The 12,426-nt window shown below is 36.3% G+C and overlaps 1 protein-coding gene across 2 annotated transcripts; it reads right to left on the reverse strand.

The window, feature by feature from the left end:
- Positions 1-3,021: 3,021 nt before the first annotated feature.
- On the reverse strand, positions 3,022-11,851 carry tmem135 (transmembrane protein 135). 2 transcript variants are annotated; one of them, XM_042431999.1, is made up of 15 exons: positions 11,674-11,851; positions 11,038-11,165; positions 9,749-9,841; positions 9,499-9,532; positions 9,319-9,384; positions 8,621-8,667; positions 8,473-8,514; positions 8,203-8,379; positions 8,037-8,106; positions 7,752-7,919; positions 7,381-7,444; positions 7,179-7,255; positions 6,154-6,252; positions 5,980-6,047; positions 3,022-5,756 (listed from the first exon to the last, which is right to left on the reverse strand). In XM_042431999.1, exons 1-15 carry the CDS (start codon positions 11,809-11,811, stop codon positions 5,606-5,608), a joined length of 1,422 nt encoding a protein of 473 aa, XP_042287933.1. In that variant the 5' UTR covers positions 11,812-11,851; the 3' UTR covers positions 3,022-5,605. The 2 variants fall into 2 exon arrangements, with proteins under 2 accessions (XP_042287933.1, XP_042287935.1); XM_042432001.1 differs by lacking the exon at positions 11,674-11,851 and adding an exon at positions 9,976-10,086 and having other exon boundaries at positions 11,038-11,082.
- Positions 11,852-12,426: the final 575 nt, after the last annotated feature.

Raw genomic sequence — 12,426 nt, forward strand, 5'->3', positions numbered from 1 at the left:
CAACATTGTTTTTGTGTAAAAGTTACCTGTGAGTACTAACATAAACATGAACAAACAAATTAACAACTAAATAAACAGAGAGAAACACTTAAATAGATAAATCAATTAAAAATAAATACAGTTTCCTGATGAAAAGGGACATGAATAAATTAATGTCTTGGATGTATTTAATTTCCATAAATAACCTTTTATTTATTTATTTATTTATTTATGCATTTATACATTTATTCATACATACATGTGTTTATGTATTGCCATGTTTATTCATTTATTTATTTATATATTTCTACATTTCTTAATTTATCCATTTCTATGCATTTATTTCTACATTTATTTATTTATTTATGCATTTCTACTTTTATTTATTTATTCATTTTTTTCTACATGTCTACATTCTGTTTACACATTATTTAACAGTGCAGCTGTGGATTATTCAGAATCAACAGGGTAAGTATGACAAAAATGTGTCCCTCATTCAAATTCAATAATGGCTTACAAATTTTTAAAAAATACGTTCAATAAATGTACAGATGTGTACAAGATCAGTTTAATGGACACATCCATTCATAAGAGACTTGAAACATGATAATATAGTTTAATGTAAGGAAGTGTGTCAGCTTGTTTGTTCCTGAATCTACAGTATCCTGCTACCAAAGAGGGAACTGGTGTAATTCAGGGGTTTGAAACACTTTTAAGTGGCTTTCAGGTGTCATATTTATTTTGAATTAGTTAAGTTACATGCTTCTACTTTGAATGTGGAATCACATCAGGCTTTACTTACTTCCCCACTATGGAGTTCTTCTTTTGTCCATTTGGGGTATATTAAAAGCACTGTTGCCTCATTGCTGCCCTCCATCAACACATGCAGACATTGCAGTCCTGTAAATCAAACATGATTCTTGGTCAGACTAGGAGGAGTATTTGGCCTGAGGGTGATGCAAGAGGAAAGCTCTTGAAATTCCCTCTGGACAACATGAATGTAGTCAATGAATTTCATAGCAATCTGTGCATTAGATTTCTTTGCATTAGATGTACAAGTGGGAATTTTGGCCTGATGGTGGCACCAGGTAGGATGAGTCTTTAAAACATGAGGATTTTAACTGTGATGACCATACATAGCACATTTAAAGGATAGGTTCACAACTTTTCAAGTCACTCTTAAAACAACAGTCAGGTGCCAAATGAACCCTGAGAAAGGTTTGGCTCGCTGTAATCATTCCTCCTGTTCATACTGGATATTAAAAGATCCCCTTCAAGTGTGCTTTTATAGTAGTAAGGAATGGGGGCCAAAACCCACAGTGTGTCCACACAGTCATTTTGTGCAAATTTGATCTAAAGCTTCTATGAGGCGTCAGCAGTCTGAGTTAGTCATATCAAATGGAGTTTCCCTGTTGAGCTGCGGTGGAAGTATAGTAACAGAAAGAGGGACTTAGGCACTAAAAAGACTGTAACATTGATAGATATCTACTTGATTTTAATCATTTGGATCTGAAGCTTTATATTAGCTTCAGATAAACTTTTTAATACATTTTTGCACAGGAGGCTTGTGGATTTTGGCTGCCATCACTCACATTATAAGAGCATTATGAAAGAATCTTCTAATAGTCGGTATGAAGAGGAGGAATGGTTATAGCAAAAAAAACCTATTTCATTGTTAATTTTGGCACCTGACTATTGTTTTGAGACAGATTTTAAAAATTGTGAACCTATCCTTTAATGGAAATCAGGCAAGTAGTTCTTGATACCTTGTGTACAAAGTTACACTTAAGCGTGAATGGCACAACGAAAAACATACATTTCATGGACTATGCAAAGTAAAAGAGTGAAAGAGACTGTTATGACAGTATCTGTCCTCCTTATAAGCAGTATTACTGTCCACATTTATGAGTCATCCTCTTAATACCATGAATATCCACCATGAAGTTCATGGAAATCCAGCCATTTCAAGATACTTTACTATGGACCAAACCACATTTTGTCATAATGTGGTTAGATAAAAGGCTTAGATCACCAAACACATGAGGAATCGTCCTGCAGGACCCATGAATATATTATAAAATTACATTGGGTTAATCACAGGCATCTTGTTCTGCCCTGGAAATGTTGGTGAAGCTGACCACAAATTCCCAACACCCCGATTATACTGGTAATGGATTTGGCCACAGATCTACAATAACACATTACATCAACAAAGCATCACACTGCTCAGCCTCTACCACAAACCTGCACCTGTACACTACATAAATGGACTGGAAGCTTAAGTATTTACCTAGTACTAGCCATTATAACTTTCACTTGAATCCTTTTTATTTTTACTGCTACCATGCAGAATGGCACTAAAAAGTTTGTTTTTCTTTTTTTCAAACAATGTTGCAATATAAGGAGACATGACTGAGGAGAAGACAAGGAATGAACGTGGTGTACCTTCCTGTAACACTTCTTTCAAAACAAATAGCACTATTGACTATTTCACAGCAATGAAAGCACACAGTTCAAGAGAATTTATCTGAAGCTTGTGGTGGCAACATACATATGCATTATCTGACTATGTAGCACTGTTAGAATCAGTTGTAACTATTACTGCAGCTATTTGATCTAATCTTGAGGTCTTGAGATATACAGAAATGCTACAAGAATACAGTGAATGAGCAACATGCCTGTGCTGTCTGTGCTGTGTTCACTATTATCAGTGGTTCTTTGTATAGTGAAGAAATGTCTTCTGACTACAGCACGGTCAAGGTCAGCTACAACATGTTTTTCCATTTTTTATGTTGTTCAATTTAACGATAAGATGAGACTGTTTGACATTTCACAACCCAAAACAGAGAAAGTCTGAGAAATCAGTTTTTTCCCCCACTTACTCATTAATCATTAATCACCTCCAGGTTGAGAACCTCTGCCCTGGATGAAGATAAAATGCCTGAACTTTATTTTGCTTTTTTGAAACAACCAACATCAAAAAATGTTCCTTTACTTCAAAATCATACAAGATCTCTGAACAGACACAAACAAGTCAAGCACTAGGAATCAAAAAATATTTTAATATAAACAAACTGGCAGTTTAAATAACTGACAGAAATATGAGATCTGTACAAGAAGATGTAGAATTAAACTATTTTATAGTTCAATTGTATGCAATCATTTCACATCCGGAATGAAGAATGGTCCACTTGAAGATTTGAAGATACAATGCAATAGTCTAATATGCATTTAGAAATATTACATAAATCACAGAAGTAACCACCATGCTCATTATTTCATTAACTTCAGAACCTCTGTGATGTTTTTTTTCTCTTAGTAAGAAATGTAATACACACTTTTCAGAGAACATAAAAGATTTAAAACACAAAAAAAATCTTTTTGGCATTCATCCTTATGTCTCAGAGACAAAAACAAAAGCAAACAGAGCTGTGGTCTTTTTATTCACAGAAACACTCCTTGTGTGTGGCACCAAATTTCTCTGTGAACTACGTTTCAATAAATGTGGATTTTAAATATTTGATTCACCTCGGAACTGACAGCCAACACCAGTTTTATATTTGATGAACTTAAACCACAAGAACCATAAAAAACTTTGTTTGGGAAAGTTTGGCCTGTATGAGTCAATATTAAAATTAAGTAATTTCTAACCTAAAACCCTCCAGAGAACATTGCGCCAGGATGGATCTTATGACTTTAGCAATATGACTTCTTGAAATTATTGTAGACTATATATTCTGTGGTTCAAAGCTTTAAAGGTCATTTGCAAGTAATTCAGACTTTGCACTAAATGAAGCTACAGATGTAGTTTCTCTTCCACTGTCAGTTGGGCCACTTTATCTTATCCATCAGTTTATCACATATCATAGTTTCAAAGTCTCAACTCCTACAATTGTACAATGATTTAACTCACAGAATACATTTGTAAATGAAAGGCTGTTTCTATGCGTAGGAGCCTATTCTCTGATCAAACTGTTATATTTTTTCAGTTTAACAGAGAACTGTAATCATGTCTTTTACTGTAAACCAGAGGAGGAAAAGACACCAAGTATCCAACTATAACTATGTGCCAAACTCCCAGGACAGGAAATATATCAATGTGACAGCAGTGCGGTGGGAGTACTGGAAATATTTTGTAACCAAAATAATTCAATACAACCAGATTTGTTAAAACCAGATTTGACACATGTACACAGTATGAAAAACAGTTCTCCTCCAGACTCTTATTGACTCACTCATCAAGTCCTGACCAAATAATCTCTTTAAGCTGTAACACAATTTATGACTGCATGTTTCTTACATAACATGAACTTTTTCATGCACTTCAAATATGCCAAATTCTTAATAAAGATACAGTGAAGGAGAAATGTGATTATTCACAATCTGGAAACTGTAAATGCAAGTTTTAAAGTAATCATGTTAAAGCACTGTGTGTAAATGCATCCTCATGATAATCTGTTTTCTTGTGTGCATGTTAACAATGTGGTTTCTGCAAAAAAAAAAAAAAAAGTAATAACTAGTAAATAAATATCAGATTTCCAAAATGTTTCTTAGCTGTATTTACTACCCATTACTGTGCCTTCAAGGTGAAATTGTGCATGCTTTCTACCCGTTAAGTACCTATTAGGGTGCCTCACTCCATTGCAGTCATTGTTGTCAAGTGTAATCTAAAAAAAAAACCCAATGTGAGTAAAGAAAAAAAAAACCTCAATTGCATTCAAAAATCACTGAAATTATGAAAAGAAAATCAACTGGTTACTTCCCACATTTACATCATAAATCTAAATACATCTCTCATAGTCTACTACAGACTACAATATCTGATAAAGTTACATAATTCTAGTTCTCATCAGTTGCACCAATTGTCTTGAAAAAGGACACATTCAGAAATGATCAGGGAATAATAATCTCAAATCCTTGCTCTTGCTCTTAAATCAGAGTCAAATAAAGGTATCATGCCTGTTCCAAAATAAGTGAGTTTCATCCTCTGACATGAAAGCTACCAAATGACCACAATGAATTCAGTCAGTATCAACCTACAGGTAACTTGTAAAATGAAGAAACACAATGATTTAAGGAATGTTGTATCCTAAGCCAAGTCATTTTTTGATCCCAATAAATCAATTTAGAGTTTTTTGGTGATTTAGAAGAATTCATTCTATATGAACCTTACTACTTCCATCTATAAGTTGTGGAAAAGGTTAATGTCATCCTGCCAAATGCAAATTGTCAACAAAATATAAATCACTGTTGATTTATGGTCCTCATTCTTATAGTTTTCTTATCAGTATTTGTCCTCTACTACTGAGTTTCATTAGGGCAGTACTGCTATTAAAACAATTGTCATTTTTAATGAATTTATGCATTTAATTTATTTTACTAGTTACCTGTATGTGTTCAATCGCTGACAGTAAGTGTGCGTGTACAACACTTGACACTCAGGACCCCCTGCTTTGTTCAGATCTTGGGCTTTTACATCCTCCAAAGATTATCCCATTTCCTAATACAACATCACCACTTCTGAGCTGCTAACACCTTTTTAAAAAAACCCATAAGTCAGTCAGAAAGAACAGCCACATTTCCCACTGTGGTAACCCTAAAGCCCCTCCCAGTGCGTGGTCCCACGTCATCCCAGTTGGATGTCGGCTCCTGGTGGAAGGACTGTTTGGCTGGGCATCGTGGTGTAACGTGGGTCCAGTTTGGGCACAAAGCCTTTAAAGTCCCTGGAGGCCTGTGTCCCAAATATATCCAGCACCTGTCGGTTCATGAGAGCAAACCTAGGAGAGGAGACACAAAATAATCTATGTAACACTCACTGTCATCTAAATAAGATTAAGTGAGGATCACTTAGGTTACTGACAATCTTGTCCTGTCAAGAAATTCCAAAAAAATGTTAGAATCTATTATCTGTAAATAAATAAAGGAGCCACTTTTCTCTGATATGGATACACAATTTTAAAATAAAACACTACTGACAGATTCCACACCAAATATCCTTACCTGCCCTTAGTTAAACGCAGCAGGAACTTCCAGTATGAAGGCCTGAGGTTCTGCACTTCCATCACAGCCTGTGTAACGATAACAAGTCATACATTGTTTCCTTACTCAGCAGAAAAATGTGTGTGAAGCACATTTAAGTGCGTAGGTATGCATGTTTGTTTATGTGTTACTTACAGCTTGAAAACAGATAGCAGTGGAGATGGCATATATGACTGTGTCTGCCTGAGGAAAGTAAGGGAACCGGCCGGCCTCAATGCCCTTGAAGTACATGGTCTAAAAACAGAGATTATTCCACATGCTGTTAATGATAAACTGACCAATCCAGATAAACTATAGATAAGCAGAGACATATACCAACATCTAAGTCAACTTGGCAACAACTACCATTTTCAAAACATTTCTACATGGCTCTGAATAAAAGCAACCATACTGCAAGTAAAGGCATACATGCAAGATTAAGAAGTTGTACATATAACATATCTATGTGTATAGTGTGCAATCCAACCACAAAAAATAGGAAGTGCTGCTCTAAATGCTGTTCCTTGATGATAAAGATCATTCTGAAGTGCCATTACTACTGTCAAAATGACTGATAATGGTTTAATACCAAAATGGTAGACAAGACAAAAATTGTGCTACAAAAGATGAAAGGAGAGATCATTAGCTGCACTGATGCATCCTCCAATCTCTATCAAGAAGCAATGTCTTGCATCAAAACAACAGTTAAAAGAAATAGGTCGGATTAAGGGTCGGAGAGAAATTCAACTGACCTGCTGCATGTAAACACAGATTTACAACAACTAGGTTATTGCATATAAACATACTGATTGTACAAACTGTGCAGTGTAAAATATTCCCTAAAATTCCTAAAATGAACTGATATCTGACACTAAAAGAGTCTTTGTGGTCATGTATGAAGGCTTCTAAGTCATTTTTTAACTAAACACAGAGATGTGTATCAGTGACCCTAACAATACTATTTTATATTTTAATAAAGGGTTATTTATCATTTGAGGTGATTTTTATTTTGTATGATATTCAGTCAATGTCATTTATCCTTCCTTGAGATGCAAGATTAATTTGTGTTTGTATATTTTCTTGATAATGCAATTGTATTTTTACTCCAATCAGTTGCACTTGTTTCTGTGATGTTATATATGAATCTATATATGAACATATATATATATTTTTTCTTTTACCTCCACCAGCTTTGAGAAGAGATACATGGATATCGTTGTGCTTTTGTAGAAGAACATTGAAGTTCCAGCCAGAAAGCCTTAAAAGACAGAGAAGAAAGGCAAAGAGACAATTGTCCAGCAGAGTTAATCAGCTGAGAAATGACAAAATCAGAGGAGGATTGTTCAAAAAAAGCATTTTATTTGACAGTTTACACAATCTTACCAGCTACCAGTGCATGGAGTTCATCGTCAATATCACGCATCCAGCGCAGCAAGCAGCTTGTTCCCTGAGTGAAAGAAAAACAAACAACATAATACTCACAAGACAACACAAGAAATACTAAGATAGGAAAGAAATGGGGAATGCTAGCAAAAATGTAAGAAAAATTCTAAGAGATTACAGATCAAATGTGTCTTTGAGGAGACGGGAAATATATATTGTAGATGATATATTCTGATACTTTGGCACAATTGTAAATACTTTTGCTAATAAAGCACCTGAAAGCAAGAAACGAAGCAAAGAAGAAAAAAAAAGTAAGTAAAGAGAAAATGTTGTCAGAGGAAAAAAGAAAAACAAAACAATATAAAATGTACCTTGTAGATACTGACGAAAGACCCTAGAAAGGCTCCTAGCTGGAAGTTCTCTTTGTTGTAGAAGACGGACGGGAGCCGTGAGGGTTTAGAGAACATCTGTCTGAATGCTGAGGGCACTTTAAGACAACACTGAATCAGGTATCCAACACTGAACATCCTGACAAAACCCTGAACAGAATAAAAGACAAAATTCTTAGATGTAATTATAGAAGAATATAAATAGAATTTGAGGGCTGTAAATCCATCAACACAAAGAGTAAGATCTTGGGTAAGAAAATGTCTTACTTTAATACAGTAGGAAATGCAGTTGTCCTGGTAATGCTTACAACATCTGTGTCGTGGACCATGTTTGCATCTGGATTATTTAAGAAAAAACATTTTATTAAAAAAAAAAGAGTAAATACTGAGCAACCTGTACAAGCCATCTGTGTAAAAGTGTGTATTCCCTCACATTGACTCTAACAGTTCCCTGGTGTACGCTACCAGAGTTTTCCTCCTGGGGTTGGGCCTTTCTGTTGGCGCCTGTGAATCCTCGGTCTCTACAGCAGCTGTCCTCTCAAGGGGCCTTGTGTGAGCGTGCTCTGCCACCGCAGAGTGAGATGGAATCTCTTCCTTGCCAATGATGAACCTGTGAGAGAAAATGCACACCACTTCTGTGAGCTCTACCAAAACACCGTCAAGTATATGAATAAAGACATCGATAGGAACCGGGGCAACTTACTTTAATGCAGAGAAGGCAAAGCCTTTGAGACCATCTTTACTCCTGCAGTATGAAACACACATTTTAACTCGAAACATCAGCTCTTGTTTCATAATAACAAATTGATCAATATTCCACATTTCACTGTAACAATCTGTGCTGCTCTGACCTGAAGAAGAACATGTAGAGAGATGCAGTGATGCAGAACAGCAGCACCTAATGAGAAGCAGAGACAGGAAGAGGGAATCAGGACAGCAGGTGAAACATAAACAAATCATTTCACCACCATGATGGGGAGAGCCAATAAATACATGAAGGTCATCAGTGGCTATTTGTTTATTTATTTGTCATTTTTAGCAACAATCCAATTACTGTCATCGACACTGAGGCCATATTGAACGTATGGTCAAACCGAGACGACAGTGACACATTTGATCTTCGAGAGACAAAGACTGCTATCAAGTTTAACAGAAATTTACTTCATAATTTGACACATCTGATCACAAATCTTTTTATAATATTCAGTGACATAAGCATATGTATGTCTTTGTCGCTTGAAATAGACAAACACGTTTGACACTGGCAGCATGTGCAAGAAAACTGAGTACACTCTATCGCCTGACCTAAAAAAAGTGTAACTGGGGCGTATTTTCTTTCTGCAGCTATCAATCGAGCAGTGTTTACCTAATGTGAAGTTTAAAATGTGTTTAGTCATTAGCAACTCTATTCACAAAGAAGCCAGTTATTTCTAGCAGCCAAAGCTTAAATAGAAGCTAATTTACCCGAGGAGAGACAAGGCCCTACTGTACGCAACTATTATTCAGCTCCCTTCACTTTCAGCTCAACCAAACCTTTCTGTCGTCTTACCTCGCCATGTTTAATGGGTTTGATGATCCCTCTTGTCACTCCCATACGGAACAAGGTCTCAGTGGCCTGACAACAAGAGTATTCTGTTACATATATACGCTGTGTGTCAAAAAGAGACGATGTGTAATATAAATCTAATGTACTACAAAAAAATGTTGAAAAGAATAGAGAAGCTCTTACAAGATTTGTCATGTATATTGTCAGCAGTCCTCTCCTGGCATGGGCGAGAAAGGGAGAATAAATAAAGATTCTCAACAAACACACTGTCTATATTTCCAATACTTTAGATGTGTCCAATAACTTAAAGAGCTCCAGTGTTGTACTTGAAAGACTTTTTTTTTTAAATTCAAAACACAGGTTGACTTTCAGACAGTAGGGAATGAAAGCTAAATATAGTTAAGTAAATATAGAAAGTAGACAGGAATCTCACCTGCTCTTGCGCTCCAGGAGGATGGCAATATAGGAGGCAGGCAGTGCTGAGCCAAACCCAGCAGACCAGGAGTAAAACCCTCCCAGCAGTTTCCTTAAATCAGAAATATTCAATGTTATTTCTGTGGGTGTGTGTGTGTGTGTGTTCTTAACCTGAAATAATGGACTCAAGCACACAGTCAGCACTGAGCTTCTTTTAAGAAGCAATGTTTTGGTCATAGTCCTTACTTTTTTAGCAGATAGCGTGTGAGCTACGCGCATGCACAGAGGTGTTTATACTCAACGCGTTGTTCGGGGCGGTGTTCTCTGAGACGCCAGGGGGCATACAAACAAAATATTCTGTGAATAAGCAAGAAGTCAACGAGTGTTACTGGAAGAACCTCATTATCCTCAGGACTTTCAAGGTCCAGGCTGAGTACAGTTCTTAGATTCTGAGCTTCAAAATGTGACATGTAACTTTAATATACAAAACAAATATTGTGCTTTTTAAATATATCGACTCACTAGCATAATTCCATATTCAAATGGTCTAGGAAGAGAAATAAAAAGTCAGATAGAACCTCATGCTCACATGGTAGTAACCCTATGAGAATGATACTGGCGTGAATTCTCATTCATATGCTATTTTAACTTGCTACTGCTCATAAAATAATGTGTCATAATTCTTCATTTCGTTAGACACAGTCATTAGGAGAGGCTATTTGAACTAGTGATGTTTTTTTTGTAAAATAAGCCACACACACAAACATTGTAAAAACAAAAACCTGTTTTAAAACACACACACACATTTTTGTATTGTTTGCACGATAAAAACAAAACTATGTACAAAGTGCAGTTGTCTGTATTGTATTCCTTTGGGAAGTAAATTAAAAGGTGCACAACCTTTTTAATTTTAACCAAGCGCTGTGACCAAGTAGGTCTATCTGCAGACTTGTAGTATCTATATGACACACCTACATTACTACATTACACACCCACTTGGTTAGGTTTAGGCATGAGCAGTGAGATGGTGAGAGGGATGGATCTGGACCTGTTCTAATGTGGCCTGAATGGACAAATATCAGTGAAATCGCAAAATAAAATCTGAAAGTGGGGTTAAGGCTTTTGCTATGATGTCTAACACTCTATCATAAGTGTAGCCTAAGTGGGGGGAAAACTGAGAATCAACCACTAAATATCAATATTTATGTTTCCCTTAACCCTGAATGGGAAGCTGCAAATTGAAAAAAAAGAGAAAAGCTACAATGGTGCAGTGAGAAAGAGTGAGAATGTACATAGACACCTGCTAACCTGAGAATGCAGAAGAAAACAATGTAGAGACCTCCATTGGCAGTGAGGAAAGAGGAAGACTGTAGAATCTCAGGGAGGAGCCGTTTTATGTAGTAATCCTTCTTCCTTCTCCTTAGAACTGCTGCTATCTGCAACACAATAAGGTCACTGTCAGTCACTGCTGTCACAAATCACTGCACGGAAGCTGAGCAAACTTGTTGTTCAACCGAGGTAAACTTTACCCTTGAAACCTAAGCTAACTAAAGATCTGAAGATACGAGATAAGCTTCCGCATGTGACACCAAAAACTGACATGAGAACTTGACAAAACTGGATTTAACTAACTTTTACGCTGGAATTCGTCTCTGTGTATGTCAGATGTTATTTACAGTTAACTAACTTACTGTTTAATTAACATAAGTGTACATTATGCTATGTTTTTAAAGAGTAGCATGGTACCTGCAATGTGTCTGACTTTGTGCACGTCCATAAACTTGAACTTGAAGCTAGTTAAGAGTGTCAGTTAATATTTACGACGTTTTCCCAGAACTTAGGTTAGTTAGCCTCACTTGGTTGGCTAATGTTAGCTAACTTTAGCTTCAGAGTCTAACCTAATGTTACATGTCCAAATATGTGAGGTCAAACGGCAACACCTACCAGATAAAGAGGGGCATATATTTTAAAGGAAACCTCCAAAGCACCCCTGGTTACATCCACGGCAGACTGCACACACGACGGGCTCCAGGTGTGACCGATCTCGTAGCAGCTGTGCGGTATCTTACTGAGAGCAGCCATGTCTGTATTCTGACGACTAAACAGCAGAGAGGCGGCGACGCGCTACCGTGCGCGTTCACTGTTTGGAGGGGGGAGGAGGGGGTGCGCGGTCACGCTAAAGGATCGTGCACGGCCATGATCAATAAACTTTATGCTGGATCAGTGATTAACTGTAGATTGGTGAATTATTGTCCCTATCCAGTGTTTTACTACGAAACCTTCATAAAACAGTATACTCTTCTCACTTAGAATATATTTTACATATTTTTATTGTAAAATCTTTCTTCCTTTTTACATTATTTTGGACTACTTAATTGTGTGTATACTTTTAACTGTTATGCACCACAACACCGAGGCAAAATCCTTGTATGTGCAAACCTACTTGGCAATAAACCTGATATAACTGATCATAATTATCATCATCAATAGTCTATAGAACTGAAATGGACAACTGGCGCAGCTAAAATTTAAATTAATTTAAGGATAATAAATTTACAGGTAAATGGAGAATGATAACAAAGCTACAACATATGTAGACTATTAATAACTTATTTATAACTTGCTATTACAATCTTCTTTTCAGGTAAAAGTTTCAATTTACTTACCTAAACTACTTGGAGACTAGATTCAGCTTTA

This window comes from Thunnus maccoyii, chromosome 13 (genome assembly GCF_910596095.1).
Source record: "Thunnus maccoyii chromosome 13, fThuMac1.1, whole genome shotgun sequence".
Taxonomy (NCBI): Eukaryota; Metazoa; Chordata; class Actinopteri; order Scombriformes; family Scombridae; genus Thunnus; species Thunnus maccoyii.